Source organism: Malaclemys terrapin, chromosome 2 (assembly GCF_027887155.1).
Source record: "Malaclemys terrapin pileata isolate rMalTer1 chromosome 2, rMalTer1.hap1, whole genome shotgun sequence".
Classification (NCBI taxonomy): Eukaryota; Metazoa; Chordata; order Testudines; family Emydidae; genus Malaclemys; species Malaclemys terrapin.
This window is the reverse complement of record NC_071506.1, coordinates 113487543-113510870: the sequence shown is the minus strand read 5'-3', so window position 1 is coordinate 113510870 and position 23328 is coordinate 113487543. Positions and strand designations below refer to the sequence as shown.

General features: G+C 41.7%; 1 protein-coding gene across 2 annotated transcripts in view; it reads right to left on the bottom strand.

The window, feature by feature from the left end:
- Positions 1-9937: 9937 nt before the first annotated feature.
- The window catches only part of MAK (male germ cell associated kinase), a 47680-nt gene continuing 34289 nt past the window's right edge, over positions 9938-23328 (bottom strand). Inside the window, exons 13-15 of one of the 2 annotated variants that reach the window (XM_054018517.1) lie at positions 21812-21886; positions 15518-15625; positions 9938-10838 (exon numbers count right to left, since the gene is read on the bottom strand). In XM_054018517.1, coding sequence (XP_053874492.1) covers positions 10684-10838; positions 15518-15625; positions 21812-21886 — 338 coding nt within the window. In that variant the 3' untranslated portion in view covers positions 9938-10683. The remainder of the gene's footprint in view (positions 10839-15517; positions 15626-21811; positions 21887-23328) is intronic. The other variant, XM_054018518.1, reaches the window with a different exon arrangement.

Here is a 23328-nt window from a genome sequence, read left to right as displayed (position 1 = left end):
GAGTGTATATACACCCTAATAAATTAATATTTTATTTTATTCTAATTATGGGCCCAGTGCTGTGGACTTGACTTAGACAAAATTTCTGTAATATGCCAGCAGATGGTGCCGATGTGTGAGCAGCCAAGTCCTGAAAGATCAAGGGCTGAGTGGGGCAAGAAGCTCAAGGATACCATGATAATTGGGAGGATCTGGAGGGTAAGTGCCATTTGGGTGTAAGCTGTGTGTGTTGCAGGGTGGAGGGGGCTCGCTGGAAGGAAGAAGGACTATGTTGTTCTAGGAGCGGGTGCACGTGAGCCCAGGGAATAGGACGTGTGATGGACACTGCTAGAGTGGGACGGGTGGCGAACACTTTGGACTTAAACGCACATATGTCCTGAGGGCAGGTGAAGGCTGAGTAGCTGAGAAGCAGGCCCACACTGAGCAGCCACTGAGCAGCTCCCTCACTGGGCTAGCACATCTCAGCTGTGTGTGCACCACTATTGGGATCAGAGTTCTTGGGTGGGCACTAAAGGTTTTAGGAACCTCCAGGGGTGGGGGAAGGGATTGTTCGATTGTTTTACTGTTGTTATTGAATTCCCTTGAATCTCTATCCCCTTTTGGCCTGTTGGTCTGTCCCCACCCCCTTGTCTAATAGTCTTCTATATAATTGGTTTGAACATCCCTCTGTGTGTAATTGATTTTTGTGGCATGAGTTTCCAGATCCATGTAAGCAAGGGGGACAAATGCCCGACCTGAGGAGGAATAGGCTCGCTACTTTAGGCTGTCTGTCAGACTCTGTGTCTGGCACAGGGCCATGAGGGTTGGCATATTGCTTTTCAATGGCAAAACTTGATGTTAATGCAGAGTTAAAGCTGTGTGGTGATACATCGTTCCCGGCTGATGCTGAGTTCAATGAAACTCAAATGTCTGAAAAGCAGGCAATGCACCAGTGGGATCACTCTCACAACCTTAACTCTGCCCCTTTCAGCAGTGCCCCAATAACCCTGGTAACACAAACTTGAACTCTGCCAGCTCCACAGTTGCTGGAATGTACAAGCTCTTCCCTCTCACCCACCAGATTCCCCCTAGCATGACTGGGGGGTGGGCAAAGGGGAAGAGCCCTGGGCTGTCATACCATCCTCACTCAGGGCTGCTCTGCTGGCTTGTCCATAAAGCCTGGACAAACTGTTGCACATGTGAACCAGAGTCTCCTGGGACCTGCCATCCAAGAGGCTGGAGCAGGCTACACCCAGCCCTGGGCAGGCAGGAAGGCTGGGGACAATCTCCTACTGCTCCCCCATCACCCATCACTGGGGAAGGATGCTTAGTCAGTGCTGCTTGGCTGCCCTTCACCCAAGGCAACCTCCGGGCGCTGCATGGGTTGGCTAGCTCCTCCTGCAACCTGCCCCGCCACTGGAGGGGCCCAACTTAGACCGTTAGTTTGGGGCGAGCATTCTATGGTAGCTCAGGCAAGAGCAAGTTTAGTTCGGGCCTGGGGGCTGAGGTACTGCAGGCACTGGTGAGTGTCTGCCTGTGGACTGGTTGCTCGGAGCTCTAGTTGGGTTGTGCCAGGTGAGGGCGGAGGAGAAGAGGAGCTGAGCCAAGCATTGGGGGGGGCTAAGCCACGCTGTGTGTGTGGTGGGGGGGAGGACAGGGCAGGTGGATGAGTGGTGTGGGGGAGATGGGATAGGGGTACTGAGCCAGATTGTGCAGGAAGTCAGATTGGGGGGAAGGGGGGGGGGCTGTGCCAAGTTATGTTGGCTGGGAGGAGGTGTTAGTATTCAGGAGGGAGGTGTTGCAGTTGGGGACCCCAGACTCTGGAGATAGTGACGTTCCCCTCTGGTCATGGCTGGTTCCTCTCCCTGCCAGGCAGGAGGACTGTTCTCTATTTGCTTCGTGAACTGCTTTCCTGTAGTCACTCTGCATCCCTCTGGGGTGATCGCAGGGGTCTGTCAACCCATCTTACAAAACCGAGCCTGAACCAGCCCTCACCTCTGAGTTTCCCCAGACTGTGGGGAGGTTTGGATCCAGATTTGTGGCTGGCACCTGTGTGCGTACTGGGGCTGAAGCCAAACCTAGATCCAGATGCCACTGAGCCTGGAGAAAGTTCAGATCCAGATCTGATCATGGCAACATGGCCCAGTCTCTGGCTTTTCAAGGAAGTTTTGGACTAGAGCTATTGCAGGACGATGAGGTTTGTTACCCTTTACATTTTCATTACAAGGAATTGCTGAGGATGCTTGATGGAGAAACATTACCAATAGACTGTGTTGAGGAGTAGCTTCAGTGCAGCTGTCTCAAACCATTAGACACCGACAGTCCTTCAGAGCACATTGGTCCCCTCTAGCACTTCTTTTGAGGCTTCAGATTCCATTTAAAACCTAGTTTAGTTTGTATACTTGTGTGTTTGATACTTCCTTGCTCTGTATTAGTGCAGGGCCATGCCCTTCACATATCCCCAGATGTGCTGTTAGGAGGCCAGGTTTGAAGTATTTATTTTCTGACTTTGCAGTATTTGTGTTTAGGTAAATTGTCTCTATTTTTAGGAGTAAAAATTATTCCTTATTATTAAGGATTAATCACAGTTAACTCACATGATTAACTCAAAAAAATTAATTGCAATTAATCACAGTGTTAATCACACTGTTAAACAATAGAATATCAATTGAAATGTATTAAATATTTTGGATGTTTTTCTACATTTTCATTAGGGATGTAAAAGGTTAACCGGTTAACTGGTAAGCATTAGGCTTACCATTAACTGGACCATAATTATTTACCCCAGCGCCGGTCAGCCATGCTGGGCCAGCTGGCCAGAGCTGTGTCGGGCCAGCAGGCAGGCGGGACCCCAAGCGCTTCAGGCCTAGCGATCTGGAGCAGCCCCAGCCCCGGCTGTGCCGGGCCTTTGGAACTCCAGGCCCACAGCCTCAGTGGGATCCCAGCCCCCCGTGCTGGCCTGCCTGAGTGACCTCGGCTAATGGTTAACTGGTTAAACGATATAATTTTAATAGTTTAACTGGTTAACTTTTTTAACTGATACAGTATTTACATCCCTAATTTTCATATATATTGTATTATGTGTTGTAATTGAAATCAAAGTGTATATTATTTTTATTACAAATATTTGCACTGTAAAATGATAAACAAAAGAAATAATATTTTTCAATTCACCTTATACAAGTACTGTAGTGCAATCTCCTTTTTGTGAAAATGCAACTTACAAATGTAGATTTTTTTTTTGTTACATAACTGCACTCAAAAACAAAACAGTATAAAACTTTAGAGCCTACAAGTCCACTCAGTCCTACTTCTTGTTCAGCCAATCGCTAAGACAAGCAAGTTTGTTTACATTTACAGGAGATAATGCTGCCCACTTCTTATTTACAATGTCACCAGAAAGTCAGAACAGGCATTTGCATGGTACTTTTGTAGCCGGCGTTGCAAGATATTTACATGCCAGATGTGCTAAAGATTCATATGTCCCTTCATGCTTCGGCCACCAATCCAGAGGACATGCATCCATGCTGATGACACTTGTTAAAAAATAATGCATTAATTAAATTTGTGACTGAAATTCTTGGGGGAGAATTGTACGTCCCCTGCTCTGTTTTACCCACATTCTGCCATATATTTCATGTTATAGCAGTCTCGGATGATGACCCAGCACATCCTTACTTCTGTGCTGCTGCCTTCAGGGCTGGGCAGCCGAAGAGTGGCAGCTGCTTGCCAAGGGCCCAGCTCTGAAGGCAGCATTACAGAAGTAAGGGTAGCAATACCACACCATGCCATCCTTACTTCTGTGCTGCTGCTGGCAGTGGCTCTGCCTTCAGCCACCCAGCTCTGAAGGCAGCACCACCACCACCACCAGAATAGAAGTAAGGGTGGCAATACCACGACCCCCCTACAATCATCTTGCGACCCTCTGCTGCCCCCTACAGTTACAACACCATGAAATTTCAGATTTAAATATCTAAAATCATTAAATTTGCAATTTTTAAAATCCTATGACCGTGAAATTGACCAAAATGGACCATGACTTTGGTAGGGCCATAACAATGTAGTTCTTACACAGCACTCAGTATCTTCAAAGCGCTTTACAAACATCCTCAGAACAACCCTGGGAGGTAGAAAATACTATCCCTGTTTAACAGATGAGGAGAAACTGAGTGAAACAATTCAAGTGATTTGCCCAAGAACTCAGAATCAGTGCCACAGGAGGGGTTAGAATAGCATTTCTTTTCAACAGAGGAGCACATTTACTAGGGAACTCTAGGAGATGAGAGCATGTACAGGTAGTAAAAGGTAAGGGAATAATGTTAACTTTTCCAGACTCATTTGTATATACATTTATTGTTTTGGGGGTTTTTTTTTGTGTCTAATGAAATAGCCATGTCAATTTACTTGGTACCATTATTTATCATCTTCTGCTAGCATGTCAGACACACACCACTGAAGACAGGGCCGGCTCCAGGGTTTTGGCTGCCCCAAGCAGCCAAAACAAATAAACAAACAAACAAAAAGCTGTGATCGCGATCTGTAGCGGCAATTCGGCGGGAGGTCCTTCACTCCCAGGCTGAGTGAGGGACCATCCGCCGAATACCTTGACCTGCCGCCCCCCTCTGGAGCAGCCGCCCCAAGCACCTGCTTGAGAAGATGGTGCCTGGAGCCGGCCCTGACTGAAGACATACTTCATGTCTTTCTATCAGTTGCATCTGGAACCTTGCCCGGAATTATGGAAATGAGATTTTATAATTCCAGAACATAAGAACGGCCATACTGGATCAGACCAAAGGTCCATCTAGCTCAGTATCCTGTCTTCCGACAGTGGCCAATGCCAGGTGCCCCAGAGGTAATGAACAGAACAGGTAATCATCAAGTGATCCATTCCCTGTCGCTCATTCCCATCTTCTGGCAATCAGAGGCTAGGGACACCATCCGTGCCCTTCCTGGCTAATAGCCATTGATGTACCTATTTTCCATGAATTTATCTAGTTCTTTTTTGAACCCCATTATAGTCTTGGCCTTCACAACATCCTCTGGCAAAGAGTTCCACAGGTTGACTGTGCATCATCTGAAGAAATTCTTCCTTTTGTTTTAAACCCACTGCCTATTAATTTCATTTGGTGACCCCTAGTTCTTGTGTTATGAGAAGAAGTAAATAACACTTTATTTACTTTCTCTACACCAGTCATGATTTTATAGACCTCAATCATATCCTCCCTTAATCGTCTCTTTTCCAAGCTGAAAAGTCCCAGTCTTATTAATCTCTCCTCATATGGAAGCTGTTCCATATCCCTAATCATTTTTGTTGCCCTTTTCTGAACCCTTTCCAATTCCAAAATATCTTTTTTTGAGATGAGGCGACCACATCTGCATGCAGTATTCAAGATGTGGGTGTACCATGGATTTATATAGAGGCAATATGATATATTCCATTTTATCTAGCCCTTTCTTAATGATTCCTAACATTCTGTTCACTGAAAATTCATGCCTGCAGGATTAATTGCTGGTGCAAGGTACTGTACAACATGTCCCTGTCCTTGTCCATATTTTTGAATGACTCTTTTGTTGAATTATATGTGGACTATGTTATTTTAAGAGTGTGTGTGTTAAGGTTCAATAAAACCAAATCACTTCAATTTTCTTCTTACTCTTGTATTTTTGGGGAAGTTTTTTTTTTTTTTTAAACTTCAATGAACTTAGTGTTTTCCTTTCAACAGTCTATTAATGGTTGGGTGACTTGGATTGCAGATGATGGACAAACCTCTCAAGCCATAATTATGCATAATCACATGACTTAAAATATGGGAAGCCTGAAAATGCAGCTGCGTGAACATACTACATAAAACAAGCAGAAAGGACACAACTATTTTTGCATCCATCTTACCCTGGTATTTGTGGGTTTTCCCCCCTGAAGGGTGGGGGCTATTTCTGCCTTTAAAACTGGCATTTGTCTTAACATTTTCAGTACATTATCCTCATTGTAAAGCAAGAAACTAGGCTATAATATAAATGTAGGCTCTGATCCTGCAATTGACTGCACATGGGTGCACCCAAGCACAGTAAGCTGCAGGATTGAGATCTCACTTTCTCACAGTATATCCCTCATCTTGAAATCCCTACCCCCCATTTTGGGCACTCTATATCTTTAAGACAATAAGTATAGATGGGGGAGAGAAGCTACCAACATATTACCACTATTCACTATGCATAATGTGCTCATTGGATTGTTATTTCACCTTTTCGCTCCACCCCAATTTGTCTATTTCTTTCTGCCATAGACCTACAACATAAGCTCCCTTGGGCAGTGACTCTTTTTTTAGAACGTATTTAGACAGGGCCTACCACAGAGGAGCCCCACGCAAGGATCAGAGCCTGTTGGTGCTTCTCCACTATTGAATAATAATGGAAAAGAAAGCATACAATTGTCAGCAAGAGTGCCAGATTAAATACTGTACCTTTCATTTTGATATGGTATCTTTCAAGAATGTATCCCAACATGCCTAATCTTACAATGTTTGAAGTATAGGTGTGTGTTGCTTTAAAATCAGATGATTTTTTTTCCACTTATGAAATTAAATGAAGTGTCACTTAGATTTATTAGTAAGATTTATGTTCAATTAGTCATATGTTGTAAAAGGTTTTTTTATTGCTTGTCTGGACTAGTGCAGTTTTGTCTCTTTCCTACACTGTGTGCATGGGTCTATTTTGTGAAAATGAAAGTCATTTCAGTGGGCTGGTATCTACATAAGAACCATCCCCCCTCCCCAACCACTAAGTAGAAAAGGAAAAAATGATCTTAAAGGATCCCTGAAAGAAACTGGAACAAAGGACAGTAACCACTGGGGTTTGCTGGATCCAGACTAGAAGGAGGCTAGTCTGTAAAAGAAGCTTACTGGAACATCTCTTAGGGTAAGATTTCATCTGTAATCATTTTCTTATTGTACTAGGCTTAGACTTAAGTGTTTTATTTTATTTTGTTTGGTAATTCACTTTGTTCTGTCTGTTATTACTTGGAACCACTTAAATCCTACTTTTTGTATTTAATAAAATCACTTTTTACTTATTAATTAACCCAGCGTATGTATTAATACCTGGGGGGGCAAACAGCTGTGCATCTCTCTCTGTCAGTGTTATAGAGGGCCAATAATTTGAGCTTATCCTGTATAAGCTTTATACAGGATAAAATGGATTTATTTGGGGTTTGGGAGCTGGGCACCTGAGTGTTGGAGACAGGAGCACTTCTTAAGCTGTTTTCACTTAAGCCTGCAGCTTTTGGGGGACATTGTTCAGACCTGGGTCTGTGTTTGTAGCAGGCTAGCGTTGTCTGACTCAAACCAGGCAGGGCACTGAAGTCCCAAGCTGCCAGGGAAAATGGGCTCAGAAGTAGTCTCGGCATATCAGGTGGCAGTCCCAAAGGGGGTTTCTTTGATCCAACCCGTCACAGCCTCCTTCTCCCCTCCCCCACAAGCTTCTTGCAAAAAAATGGCATAGGCACCTAACCCCAAGAGAGGGTTTGCTGCTGAGAATCTCATGTGGAGGGTGAGGCCTCCCTGCAGCCTTGACTTAGATGCTATCTTAGAGGGGCAGGGTTAAGAACCCTCAGCCAGTGGGAGCCACTTAATGTTCTGGCTTTTTGTGAATCCAATTCTAAGGTGCCTAACTCAAGCTTTATGGATCCCAGGATCTTCTAGACACCTAGAAGTTAGGCATGGCAACATTCACAAACAAACTTAGGCATGCTGATAGTGAATCTAGTCCTAAAGGGTTAACTGAAGACAACATACAGCAGCATTTAGGACTCCTCTTTAGCTACTGGGCAGATGTTCTGCCTCTGAGTTGCTTATGGACAGACCAGATGGCTGGAGTGGAAGTAAAAGGGAAACATATATAAACACGTGGCAAGCTGAAGGCCTCTGATATACAGCAGTTTATAAAGCACAAATAATCTCCAGTAGTTTGAGACATTGGCTGCAGGTGTGGCTGAATGAAACTGATGGGGGGAAAGTGGCAATCTGATTGATTACAATAACAAGGAGGAGTCCGGTGGCACCTTAAAGACTAACAGATGTATTTGGGCATAAGCTTGAGTGGGTAAAAAAACCCCTCCTTCAGATGCATTTTTTACCCATGAAATCTGTTAGTCTTTAAGGTGCCACCGGACGCCTTGTTGTTTTTGTGGATACAGACTAACATGGCTACCCCTCTGATAATTGATTACAATGTGTGGATATCACTTAACTTTTAAAATTTTGTCCAGTAGCTATCATTAAATGCTACTCTCCATTGTTCCACAAAACTGGAAAATAAAGAGTTCTCTGTTGTTGTGGCTGCGTTTTCACCCCTAATAAAATCTAGGACGCAGTTTCAATTCCAAACTGCTGCAAGTAGCAGCTCGTTCCACGTTCAGGTGAAACAATAGCCACCCAAGTGGAGACTGAGTGGAGAAAATATTGGGCTTTATTTTTTTTTGTTTCATTTATTAACCATTTTTGTGGAGTTTACACTCACATTTTTTAAAAGCAATTTTCATGATTTCAAGGACACGCATGCTTTAATAATTCAGTACATTCAAGGCATCATCATGTTTGGGTTATGGCTGTTTGACCATATGAGCTGTTGGTTTCATTTGCATGGCTGTAAACATGTTCTGACCACGTAAAAAGCAGAAGATGGCATGCATATTTATGACAACAGATATTTTAGTTTTTCAGAATCTCTTGGCCTAAGTGACTTTTCACAGGCCATTTATTATGTTTTTTTGACTTAACTATTTAAAAAACAATAAATAAAGACTGTAAACCACTATCTTGTACTCCTGAGAAGTGATCTTTATTATGAAGTCAGTGCTTTCCAATTCACAGTACACTAATGAACCAGGCCTGTTTTGAAAGTCTGTCTGTCCTTTAGTAACATAACCAGTAATCAAATAGCGTATTAAAAACTGCCTTTAAATAATACAAGGAAGATTAGTTTTGAAGGACTGACAAACCAGTAAAGAAAAACACAACATGGGATTGAAGTCCTCTGTAGTACATTACTAATCAGAAATTCCTACATCACACTATAGATACTATTAACTTTTCCAGTAGTACATGGTGACATTTTATTTAGCTACTATTTAGGGTGAAGTTTTCATAGCAGAATAGTTGACTTTTTATGGCTAGTCTGACTCTGATTAAATTGAGCACCTCTAAATTACATAAACCACTGGATTATGGCAAATTAGGTCTACAACAAGAACTAAAATTTTTTATACACTAATAAAATCTATACAAAATACTTTTGACAATACTTGGATCAATCTATAACAGTTTTTATACCTTTAAAAGTACAGAGTACATACACATTTTGGACTTTAAAATGGCAGATTTAATGTAGCTATTAAGTCTACAATTTCTACTTTTAAATGCAGGTTTTAACAGCACACATCCCAGGATAACATTTTTTAAAAACCCCAACAGCTTCTTGGAAGATATAAAGTCCTTGATTTAGCATATTAAAATATAACCTATTAGAAGAACTGTGTTGATGGACAAGTTTATAGATCTTTGACTATTGCATAACCCCTATTGGCATCAGAGGAGTTTGTATACTTATTAGAAACCAGGAGTTGGATCTTTACTTCAATAAGAAAAACAATCTTAAAAATTTTCTTCCACTAACAGTCTCATTTCCAGTCTTATGTAGTTTGGTGAATTTTTGTAAGTAGTGGGGAATTCTAGAGTTCAATTTTATGGTCACTAAGAAAAGACAATACAGTTCAATGGGCGTTAACTAACCAGTTAGCTAGTGTTTTGGTGAATTAGCCAGTCAATAAGCCAAATACACTGCATAACTGATCCTTTGTAACCTCATTAAGACTTCAACTGGGCAACGTGAGGGAGGAGGAGGAAGCTACAGAATTGTGGCCTAATATACACATAGCTTAATTTATAAAATACCTTTTTTTTTTTTTTTTTTAAAGTCTTAGGGTACCTTGTCCCCATGACTGTAGCATTCACTACTTGGTAAGTTGTGTTCCCAAACTCCTATCAGTGGACCACTTAGGGCTAAATAGTGCAACCCTTTCTCTTGTTGGTGAGTACTTACACACAAATAGTTCCATGACCAGCTTGTAGGAGTAAGTGCTCACGAATGTATACAATTGTGCAGAGACTATCCCTAAGGAAACACCAAACACATCTAGCTCAGTTCTGGGACCTTTGTTTAGCTAGCAACACAGCATATCTTTCTCCTCAGAACACTATTTGTGCTTTCACTGTTCAACTTCAGAGAAAGGAACTTGCACAAGGAAGCAGCATCTGTTCAGAAGCCGGTTGTTACTTCACAAATCACCAGTGCAGGATTACTCCTACAGGACAAATTTAAAGTCAAGCAATTTTAAGAGTACACGAGGCAGCAGTTGGGTCTACAGAAAGTTTTCTAATAAAATTTACAATTTGTCTATTAGTAGTTCAAATACTCAATTTTGGCAAGATGCTTTATACACTACTTCATAAAATCCTCCCTTTTAGCCAGTGTTTTGAATATTGCTATGTAAAATGTATTTTATTTCTTCTGCAGGTAATAAAATACAAGATCTCCAGTCTTTCTACTGTTGCATAGTCTTTAGAGAAATTAAGGGAAATATGCATTTTAGATTGTCATCCTACACTGCAAATGTAACTTGCATGAAAAGTGCACCATGAGACAGGGCTTCTATCGATGTCCTCCATATTTGGCCACCCAGTCTGTTCTTCCATGGACTGGTTGAACTGGAGGTGGGCGGGTCAGGATATTCATGTTTTTTGCAGCTGGATTGTAAGTAGGGCCTGGTAATTGAGCACGAGCAGCTTTGGTTTTCCAAGAATAATCTGAAACAAAAACAAAAGGTCAGAAGCAATGGGGATGAGAAGTTCCATATTTCAACTATTTCTGACTCATGGAATGAAAAGGTGCTAATAGTCCTGTGACCTTCTCAGTAGAAGGTTGTTCAGTGTGACTGATCTTGAAATACTAACTGGTTACCGCACTTGCACAATAAAAGATCTATTAAACTAGGCAGGGCAGTGATGGCTATATAAGGTTTCTATCAAGTCTAAAGCAAGTTTCCCAAAGTGTCTTACCTTACATGGATACAGGAGAGGCAAATACATTATGATGTGTCTTACAGGCAGCTTTCAGCTGACAAGTACTTTTTTTGCGCGTGCACAATGGTCTCTGTTAAAATGTGTTGAGATTGAAATTTAGTCCAAAATTGGATTTTACAGCGCGCGCGTGTGTGTATATATATATATATATATACACACACACACACACACACTCTCTCTCTCTCTACCTGCACTGTGGATACTGTTGTCACTGAAAATGAGTGTTTACTCATCTGATAATTGAGTCTCTTAAGTTGTTTGAAAATGTTAACTTTTTTTATTGAGTGTTGGTCAGATTTGTCAAGAATCAAAATGGCCTCTGCTGGAACAACCACCTCTCCTGAAGGCCCTCTCACTTTGTAATTCTGTGACTCTACTTCCTTGGTTCTCCTCCTCCTCGGCTGACAGCTCCTACATTATTACTGTTGCTGGATTCTCTCTCTCTCCTCTTTTCCCATCCCCATGTTGATGTTCTCAAGCTTTGTCATTGATCTTCCTATTTTTTTCACTCTACATTTGCATCTGGGTGACCTCATTCACTCCTATGATCTCTCATATCATCTCTTTCAAATCTATCTCTGCATCCCTATTCTTAGTCCAGACTTCCCTCTCCATGTTTTTTTGATACATCCTTTGGGATGTTTTGTCACTTCTCAAGCTTAACGTGCTTAAAACAGAACTAAACTTCACTGCTAATACAATTCCCTTCCCTTTTTTTCAGTGATCATTGTCAACTCTTTGCTCCAGATCACTCAAGCTCACAACTTTGAGGATATTTGTGATTCTTTCCTTTCTTTCTTTTTCTTTCTTCCCAGCCGTATCTCATCACTCCTTCCTCTATGACATTCCTCAGATATGCCCTATCCCTTTTACTCCTACCACTAAAAAATTGTTCCATGGCTTGGTGCTTTCTCATCTGGACTACTGTAACCTACTCTCTGGCCTTCCTAATTCTCTTCATTCTATTTATCCAATATGAGGCAGACAAAATAATCTATTTTCCCTGTTGCTACAGCCAAATCACTTTTCTCTCATTTGAATCACTTCACTTGCTCCCTGTTTTTTTCAACATCAAGTTTCAACTGCTCTACACAGTTGAGGATTCATGCATTTAGAAGAGGCCACCCCAAGGAAGTGAAACTGGGGGACCTATCTTCCCCTAGCAAACAAGTACTATTTCCATTGTGAATTCTATTGGAGATAATGTTGTTCCTTTTTAGCATTAACTACTGCTCTATGCCTTCTACGCCTCCCCAGAGAGGAGGTTAGTGGCAACATGGCTTCAAATTTAATTCTGATGGCAGTGGGGAAGGTGGCCAAGTAGTCATGCATGAGGGCTGGCCCTTTGCATGTATGACTTATAGTCCGGGAGCCAAATGCAAGGGTTTGGCAGTTCTTTGTTTTAGCGTTCATACATTTGTTTGTGGATTCTGATTTTCAAAACCCTAAATTCAAAGACCTCGTCACTGTTGATCATTTTGAAATATGAGCACTTATTACCACCGACCATCCTAATCCACAAAACCAAGTTACAATGAAACTACTTTCATTGAATTTCAAAAAAAAAATTTATTAAAGCTTCACACTAATATTTTATTATGGAACATGATTACCTAGGAGGTACATGTTATTTCTGTCTTAGTGTCTATATTAGCAGTATAACTGCTATTATGCCCCCTCCACCACTGAAGCAAGACACAAGACATTTCTCCTGGCACAACCACAGCATGCAGAAAACCACCAAACAGATGAAGAAGACTGACATGGCAGAGCCAATCAAATACGATTTATACATGGAGCATTACAGTGGTCTAAAGAAAGCCAGACATGCCTATGGAGGCAGCATGAAAATTAGTGTCACCCTTAAAGGGGCTTAATCATATAATTAGCACAGTGGTTTCTCAAGATATACTTGCTCCTGAAGGTTGCCCAAAGTTCAATGGATATAATACATAGCTTTGCTGAGAGCACGGATGTGCTCTCATGCCAAAAACCAAAGCTGTATACATGCTTCTTATTGACATGACAGCACCTGAGCCAGACACAATGACGACAGCCTTTTTGGCTGGTTAATTTTAGCTAAGCTAATTTTTTCTTTACCTTTTTAATGTGTCTTATGGTAAAAAGATATGATAGGCAGAATAAATGAAGACATGAAAACAGATGAGAACACAATTATTTTAGAAAATAAAAGGAAGCAACAAGAACAGAAGCCTAAGTTATAGGGAGAAGAAAGTAGTATTCTAACCAGAGAAGTTAGGGAGAGAAAAAAATTGTTAGGGATCTAGTTCATGATTATCTATCTGCCAGCACAGTACTGTCCCCTACAGTATGTATTACGATTTTGTTCAGCCTAGTTTTAAATGTCCCAAGCAATGGGCTTCCTCTACTTCTCCAAAGAGATATTTCCATAGCCTAATTAATTTGCCAAAGGTTTTTTTTTCGTTTGTTTTTTTGAGCAATGTTGGTCCGAAGATATGAGAGAGACAAGGTGGGTCTGACAGCATCTTTTATCGAACCATTTTCTGTTGGTGAAAGAAACAAGCTTTCCAGTTCCACAGACCTATTCTTCAAGTCTACACTTCTATTTTTTCTTGAGATTTAAAATAAACCTTCCATTTCTTAATATCTTATAACTTTTATGTCCCCTTGAATCACTCTAAATGATCCCTTTCCATTCTTGGCATTCACAACTTTCAAAAATTTGCAGCCATACGTTCTCCTGTGAGTAGCTCCCTTTTCCAACCTGTTACAGACCAACATCCACAAATTGGTGAATCAAAACTCATCCCTTCTTCATGTTTGACTTTATTAAACAAGAAATCAACAATAAGATAATGAAGTACAGCTCAAATCTGTTCCCTAGGCTTTGCTGCTCCTAGGGTTCCTACCTCAGGGCTGAGCAGCCCACACCCTAGCTCTTTTCTCTCTCTATGGCTATGTCTACACTACACCACTCCTTTCAGTACGTAGAATATATACACTGCATGTTCCCCAGCACAGGTATAAATAACAATGTAGACGATGAGGCATGGCTTAGGTGAATAAAGACATGCCATAACCCTGTGGGTATGTACCCTACATGGATCTCTAGAAGTCCAAGCACAGCTTACCCCATCTACACTGCTATTTTCAGTGACAGCATTCCACTGCCTCCCTCCTGACAGAGCCTTTCATCCATTCGTAAAGCTACATGCTGCAGTGTGAACAAAGCCGGCTTTACACTGCGGCATGTTGCTACATGTATCCTACATGACACCACCAGTGGTGGGTAGCGCAGCTGTACCTTAAGAGTCATTCCCATGTCTCTCATAGCTGGATGGAGTAATCAGCCACCTGCAATAGTGAGTCAGCAAAGCATACTTCATATTTTTAGTGGGAGCATAACAAGCCAACAGATGAGGTTTTCAGACACCTACTGTCAGCCTGTTACAGTCCCTTTAACTGTAATGAAGATTCCCATTGAGTTCCTTTAGGGCCTGATCCAATTCCCACTGAACTCAATGGAGGTCTTTCTGTTGATTTCAATGGAACTTGGAGAAGGCCTTAAATCATCTCTCACCAGTCAGTTCCTCCTGTTTCTGATCATTTTTATTGGTCTTCTCTGAACTCCCTCCAGTTTAATATCTTTCTAGTGCCCAGAATGTGATGTCTATTACAGATGAGATGAGGTAACAGTTATTTGCAGTGAAATTTTGTATTGGTCTTAAACTGCTAAATACATAAATACTGCATGATAAAATGTAACAGTTCCTTTCACATACTCTTTAATACAATGCAGAACTACATCACCTGTAGTTATTATCAGTCATTTATACTACAGAAAATAGAAGTCAGACAAAATAGCCTAGCTACTTTGAAATGTTCTATTAACACAGCAGCATTATTCTTGTAATATTTCACTCATCCAAAAATATATTCTCATCTCAAAGCCTAAGGATTTACATGACCAACTCCCACACAATGAGATGGAAATACAACAAAACTCATCTTAAATGCCCATGCAAGGAGACCAGTCAAAACAGGCTGTTTAGCAGAGGGTCCTTTATTTTTCATAATTTTTTTTAAATAATGCTGAAACCTTTGGGGCTACTTTAAGATGGAAGCTTAAAAATTGGAATTTATTACTGATACCATATACCTGATTTTTGTTAGTGGAAGGCCCGTGCCATTTTGAAATTGTAACCAGTCAGATCCTCAGTAAATGTCAATCAGCATAGCTTCATTGTGTTATGTCAATTTACACCAATTGATTTACACCATTACAGATCCAGTCCAACATATCAAGTGCATCAAGAAAAAAGAACAACTCTTAAAAGCCCTCCTTGGAAATTATGAGAATTGAACATCCTTCCCTGTGCTTATGGTGCAGTACATGATAGGGTTATGGAGATGCTTCTTACCTGATGCCGATGCACCAAGAGGAGCTAGTTGTATCCTTTGTCCAGCTGATCCAACTTCTTTTTTATGAAAGGAAGGGATATATCCTCCAGATGGGTTGTAAGCCGCACCTACAAAGCCAAGATTTTCATAGAATCATAGAACTGGAAGGGACCTTGAGAGGTCATCTAGTCCAGCCCCCTACACTCGTGGGAGGGCTAATTATCTGGACCATTCCTGACAGGTGTTTGTCTAACCTGCTCTAAAAAGTCTCCGATGATGGAGATTCCACAACCTCCCTAGGCAATTTATTCCAATGCTTAACCACCCTGACAGTTAGGAAGTTTTTTCCTAATGTCCAACCTAAACCTTCCTTGCTGCAATTTAAGCCCATTGCTTCTTGTCCTATCCTCAGAGGTTAAGAAAAACAATCTTTCTTCCTCCTCCTTGTAACAACCTTTTACAGACTTGAAAACTGTTATGTCCCCTCTCAGTCTTCTCTTTTCCAGACTAAACAAACCCAATTTTTTCAATCTTCCCTCATAGGGCATGTTTTCTAGACCTTTAGTCATTTTTGTTGCTCTTCTCTGGACTCTCTCCAATTTGTCTACATCCTTCCTGAAATGTGGTGCCCAGAACTGGACATAATACTCCAGTTGAGGCCTAATCAGAGCAGAAGAATTACTTCTCGTGTCTTGCTTATAACACTCCTGTTACATCCCAGAATGATGCTTGCTTTTTTTGCAACAGCGTTACACTGTTGACTCATATTTAGCTTGTGGTCCACTATGACTCCCAGATCCCTTTCCACAGTACTCCTTCCTAGGCAGTCATTTCCCATTTTGTATGTGTGCAACTGATTGTTCCTTCCTAAATGGAGTACTTTGCATTTGTCCTTATTGAATTTCATCTTATTTACTTCAGACCATTTCTCCAGTTTACCCAGATCATTTTGAATTTTAATCCTGTCCTGCAAAGCACTTGTAACCCCTCTCAGCTTGGTATCTTCCACAAATGTTATAAGTGTACTCTCTATGCCATTATCGTAATCATTGATGAAGATATTGAACAGAACTGATCGCTGGGGGACCCCACTCGTTATGCCCTTCCAGCATGATTGTGAACCACTGATAACTACGCTCTGGGAATGGTTTTCCAAACAGTTTTGCACCCACCTTACAGTAGCTCCATCTAGGTTGCATTTTCCTAGTTTATTTATGAGAAGATCATGGGAGACAGTATCAAAAGCTTTAATAAAGTCAAGATATACCACGTCTACCACTTCCCCCCCATCCACAAGGCTTGTTACCCTGTCAAAGAAAGCTATCAGATTGGTTTGAAACTATTTGTTTTTGACAAATCCATGCTAACTGTTACTTATCACTTTATTTTCTTCTAGATGTTTGCAAATTGATTGCTTAATTATTTGCTCCATTATCTTTCTGGGTACAGAAGTTAAGATGACTGGTCTGTAATTCCCTGGGTTGTCCTTTATAGATGGGCATTATATCTGCCCTTTTCCAGTCTTCTGGAATCTCTCCCATCTTCCAGGACTTCAAGGATAATTGTTAATGGCTCAGATATCTCCTCAGTCAGCTCCTTGAGTATTCTAGGATGCATTTCATCAGGCCCTGGTGACTTGAAGATATCTAATTTGTCTAAGTAATTTTTAACTTGTTCTTTCCCTATTTTAGCCTCTTCTGATCCTACCTCATTTTAACTGGCATTCACTACGTTAGAGGTCCAATCACCACCAACCTTCTTGGTGAAAACCGAAACAAAGTAGTCATTAAGCACCTTTGCTATTTCCACATTTTCTGTTATTTTTCCCCCCTCATTGAGTAGCGGGCCAACCCTAACCCTTGGTCTTCCTCTTCTACTGTATTTGTAGAATGTTTTATTGTTACCCTTTATGTCTCTAGCTAGTTTGATCTTATTTTGTGCCTTGGTCTTTCTAATTTTGTCCCTACGTACTTGTGTTATTAGTTTATATTCATCCTTTGTAATTTGACCTAGTTTCCACTTTTTGTAGGACTCTTTTTTGATTTTTAGATCATTGAAGATCTCCTGGTTAAGCCAGGGTAGTCTCTTGCCATACTTTCTATCTTTCCTACCGAGTGGGATACTTTCCTCTTGTGTCCTTAATAATGTCTCTTTGAAAAACTGCCAACTGTCTTCTATTGTTTTTCCCCTTAGACTTGCTTCCCATGGGCTCTTACCTACCAGCTGCCTCAGTTTGCTAAAGTCTGCCTTCTTGAAATCCATTGTCCTTATTTTGCTGTTCTCCCTCCTACCATTCTTTAGAATCATGAACTCTATCATTTCACGATCACTTTCACCAGAGCTGCTTTCCACTTTCAAATTCTCAACCAGCTCCTCCCTATTTGTCAAAATCAAATCTAGAACAGCCTCGCCCCTGGTAGCTGTCTCCACCTTCTGAAATAGAAAACTGTCTCCAATACATTCCAAGAACTTGTTGGATAATCTGTGCCCAGCTGTGTTATTTTCCCAACAGATGTCTGGGTAGTTGAAGTCCTCCATCACCATCAAGTCCTGTGCTTTGGATGATTGTTAACGGTTTAAAAAAAGCCTCATCCACCTCTTCTTCCTGGTTAGGTGGTCTGTACATTGATGTACAAAGTTTTAAACTTTTGAGCTAGATTCAGGCAGCCAACAGATCTTTACTTGCTCTTTATGGTCACTAAACCTTATTCATGGTACAACAACCCTGAAAAGTATCAATTTTATATAAGAAACTGATGTCTGTTTAGAAAATGTATATGTGCATCTTTACTTAGAGTCCACCTAGGATGCAAAGGTCTGATCTACATTACAAATTTAGATTGACTGAAGTCTACTTGTTTCAATCTAGTTCTGCATATATCTGCACCTAAATCTCTCCCCGACTGATCTAACCACCACATTACAGTGACAATAACACCACCTCACTGTAAGATGCAAAAGCATAGTCCACCTTCCATCGACACACTGCGAGAGTAGACATTAAATCACATGTGTGACCCTACCAGTTCTCTCGCAGCTGTCCTACAATGCCCCTGTGCCAGTGGTCACCTTGGTCACAGTTTGGAACTCCACTACCCAAGAGACAGAGACCGGAACCCACCCTCTCTATTTAAAATCTTCAGCATGTTTTTGAAATACCTTTTCCTGATTGCCCATCGTGATGAGCACACCTACAAGCCCACTTCTGTGAGCATGCAATCATACCCCCACACACAGAGCTACTCGACCCATTCCTGCCTGAAGCAGGAAAGAAGTCATGGATCTCCTTGGCCTGGGAGGAAAAGAGACTCTGCGCAAGGACAGCAAAAGAGCAGCCAGAGAAACAGACATTTATGAGCAGATTGCACAGGCTAGTCTCAGCTCTATTGTGCCCTCTCCACACCTCCATGTTCAGGAGTCAGCAAAAGTGGTACTCTTTCTGCTAACCTCCTCAGATCTCCATTCAGGGCAGAGCTGAGAGCAGCTGAAACAATACATAGCTTCCCTACCTCCCCAATCCATCCCACACCACACCAAAACGCAGATCAATAAAGAATGACAAAGTCCAGATGAAAGATAAACCTTTAATAAAACATGTCCCTGTGTCATTACCCAGGGTACAATCTGGACTGTTGGATAGCACGTCCCCTCAGTTCTCCAGCCTGGGGTGCATTTTACACTGCTTCACTATGAGAGCAACCACTCCTGGCCTGCTCACACACAGCCTCCAGCATGTAAGTTACCCCTAGCTATACTGCAAGAGTGCGCCAGCCAGCCAGCCAGCCTGCCATTCTTTAATTATACTGTAGAGCAGCAGTCCGCAAACTTTTGAGGTCATGCCACCCCTTATCCCTGTCCACACACTCCTGCCCCTTGGGGCTGGGAGTGGGGCGGCAGCTCGGGGGGTGGAGGGGAAAAACGCAGACAAGGATAAGGGCACTGAGACTGGGGTGGCAGCTGGGATCGGGTCTGGGGCTGGGAGCAGGGCTGCAGCCAGGGGCAGGAACGGAGCCATAGTTGGGCTGTGGTGGGGGCTGGCAACTGGGCCCACAGCCAGGTGCAGCTCCGCTCCCGGCCTTGTCCATAGCCACAGCCACATGCAGCTCCGCTCGCGGCCTTGTCCACAGCCTCAGCTACGGGTCAGGAATGGAGCCGTGGCCAGTTGCCGAAGCTGGGGCGGGCTGGGAGTAGAGCCGCACGAAGGCTGGAGATGGGGCTGGGGATATGGCTGGAGGCAGGACCAGAGCAGAGCTGGGGGCGGGAAGGAGCTGGGTGGCACTCCCTCCCTGGCCCCCCCCCAGGGTTGACCCAGGCCCCACTGTGCCCCCCCCGGACATTCCTTCACACATCCCTGCGGGGAGGAGGTGCCCCACAGTTTGGGGACCTCTGCTGTAGATCAACACCAACAAATTCCCAGTCCCAGACTTCCCCCAGATATCTGCATCTTGTACTACCCAGTACCCCCCTGGACAATACAAGCTCATGTAAAGTCAGTCATTTCATTAACAGACTCTGTCATGGCATCAGCAAGTATAAGGGTGTACCAGGATGTGACCTCTGCCCCTCACAGTGCATGCATGGTTCCTCATTCAGGTCATAGCCATTGAGCCATCTGAAGCAAGTAATGGGATAATCCAAAAATATGAAGAGCTGATATTATATTCCTTAGGTATTATGCATCAGTTCTGCCAGGAAACAGTCCACAGGCTCTGTAATGCTTGCAGTGAATACGGTGTGAGGCATTCTGTTTCACATCTATATTCTCCACACCATTACATTAGTGTGATTTCACTGCAGTAAATGCAATTACATCAGTGTAAAATCAGTGTAACCAAGTGGAGTTGCTCTGCACAGTTGCAGCTAGCATCTACTTAGCAAGCTGCAAAGGTATAAAAGCACTTAGTGTAGATGCATGTGCTTCTGCCCTAGAAAACTTCATACCCATTTTCCAGCAATAGTGCAGATACACAGGTGGCTGAATAGAGCAAGTGCTAATGTAGACAGGATTCGCTGCATCATGAAAATGTGCATGTGAAGCAACCCTAGTGGAGACAAAAGTCCTATAAATGCTGGCACTGTAAGCACTGTGTCATGGAAACTTGCTCTGAGCTTGACAACAACAGGACTCTCTTGTATACACTGGTGTTAGCAACTTTGGAACATTTTGGCCAAGTAATTTTAGTGTGCACACAGCCTTTTATATATCAGAATTTATCTGTCGTACAGAAAAATACTTATAAATTTCCCCCCATTATTTTCTCTTCTCCTTCTACTAGGAACTCTCTGTCTTAGTGGAAGAACATAGCAGATCAGTACTCTCCCACTATCAAATTGTTAAAAACACCAACCAACATTTTAAATGAATAATTTTAAATTCATAAGACATACTCCAAAGCAGTGAGCTATGTAAGGGTGTGCCTTAGTACAGCAACAGTGCTGTGGTGCTTAAAGCACTTGGCTTAATGCAGAACACCAAAAGCCTATTACTGCAGAAGCTGTTGAGGTTTATTACAATGGTGGTGGAATACACTCTGGCTTCAGAACAGGGCTGGCACCAAGACAGACAGCCTTAAATATGATTTAATGAATTTAATAACTATATCGCCAATTTCTGTTCTCAGATTTCCGAGGCTGCACTAGTGTAATTGAGGACAGCCTACAGGTTAGTTTTCAAGTTGGCCTAAGTCCTAGGGAAATGACTGCCCTCCCCTCCCACTGAAGTAAACAGTAAAGCTCCCATTAACTTTAATGGGGCAGGATCAATAACTAAGCATGTTTACTAGAGCTTGACAGATAGACAAAAGATGTGGCCCAGTATTTCAGTATGAAAACGCTAAAAGGAGTCTTTAAATATGTTCATATATTTTGAGATCACCTGCTTGACACAAACAATTATGAGCGAAGTTCACAATGGGGAAATTCCTTCACTCTGCTCCATGCGCAAGTAAACAATCACAGACTGACTGACCCCAGCTGTGTCCTCAATCCCCCCTGCCATTATAAGAGTTTGTGGAGCACAGCTCAGTGGCAAGCAGATCCCCTTCATTCCCTCCTCTCACCGTATCCCTCTCTCCTGCACAGCAAAACCAAAATGATCCCTCTGCAACTGGGATCCCTCACTTTTACAGGGTGGATGGCAGGGTTTGCCACAACATGGAATAATAGTGATTAAAACTGAAACAAAAGTGTAAGATCATTTGGAATATATTATTCAAGAGCAACTGTTACAAGAAAAGCAAAATAAGAAAATGCATGACATAACTATGAAACCTGCAAAGAATCATCTATCCCAAGCTATAATTGCCATAAATTACCTTTTGGCTCCTCTAATTTTTCATTCAACCTTTCTTTGCATGACAGTTTTTCAATTGGTTTAATTATGTTTTCTTCTGCAGAGAAGGCAGAAAGAAAGAAAGAGGAAAAGGATGAAAAGACAGTCTTTCAGAAAATGTAGATGAAGAATTGATTAGGTGATTTATAAACAGAAATAGGGAAAAAACCTGAAATCAAAACAGGTGAGAATGAGTGTTTAAAGTACCTTTATAACTATAATGACTTCAGTCCTATGTTTGCAAAAAGTGTAAGATCCCTAAAGTAGGAAATACTGGTATTGATCTCACCACCAGGCTTCTATTCAAAGGAAGCAGAATATAATTTATCACCAACGTGTTCACAGTAAATATATTAAATCACTCAAGCATGGTAAGCTAGTCAAACTACAGGCCTAACTGAACCTAACCCTAGAATTCTGCATAGAGAGAGTGCCTCATAATTTGGAACTAACCTGCTCTTAAATTGTTATGTTTTATAGTTACACTGAGGGAGAGGAAAAATACCATTACAAAGTAACAAATTTAATTTGGTTATTTCATCAGTTAAGGGGAAATGACAAATCTAATAAATAAATTTAAAAAATGACTAAAAAAAAAAAGTAGTTTCAGTTGCTATACCTTCCTTTGGGACCCCCTGACAATGTTTGTGTTTTACCAAACATATTTTCATGTGTCTTTCTTAAATGTGTTTTACCCTGGTGGTGTTGTGTAAAAGAGCTAGACAAAAAACTGATGGACTATAAAGGAGAAATGGTGAAAATAGCTTTAGAAAGTGCTATCAAATGCACAAAGTTAACAAACAGAAAATAAATAGTATTTCTTCTCTAAACTCTTTCATGTATAGTTATTGGAGGCAACATTTTCCAGACAGAAGTGGGATTTTTAGGTTGATTATGTCCATTTCATATGTTTGCATTTCATTATATGTTTATATAATGCACTGATTTTTAGTTTATCTGGAACAGAATTATTCAGCTTCATTTCACATTCTTATAGCCTGGAGCTGTAATCTTGTCCGATTTTATAAGCTAAAATGGATTCAGGCAGGTCACTACTAGGCCTCGAGACCTTAAAGAAAAAGCCAGGTATTCGAGAAAGTAGGTCCACTGGTTCTTTAGATGGCACTCTCCTGTGAATCAATACTGAAGCATTACCCCAGCATGGTATTAAGGGGAAGAGTACTGTTGATTGAAGGGGTCCTTCTTTCGATAAAAGGTTAAAGGGAAGTCTCTGAAAATGCCATGGCATTATTTAAAGGAGAAAGGATGGTTCAGTGGTTAGGTGCTAGCCTGAGACTGCAGACCTGAGTGCAGACTTGACCCTGCTCCCCTGAAGACTCACTACATGTCCTAAATGACTTGCCCAAGGTCAAGTTTTTCCAAAAGTAGTTAGGTGCTTAGAGATACAGAGACGTGCCTAGTGGGATTTTCCAGAGCACCTATGCAAGTTAAGTATATAACTCCAATTTATTTCAATGTCAGTTAGGGCTTACCTTGCTT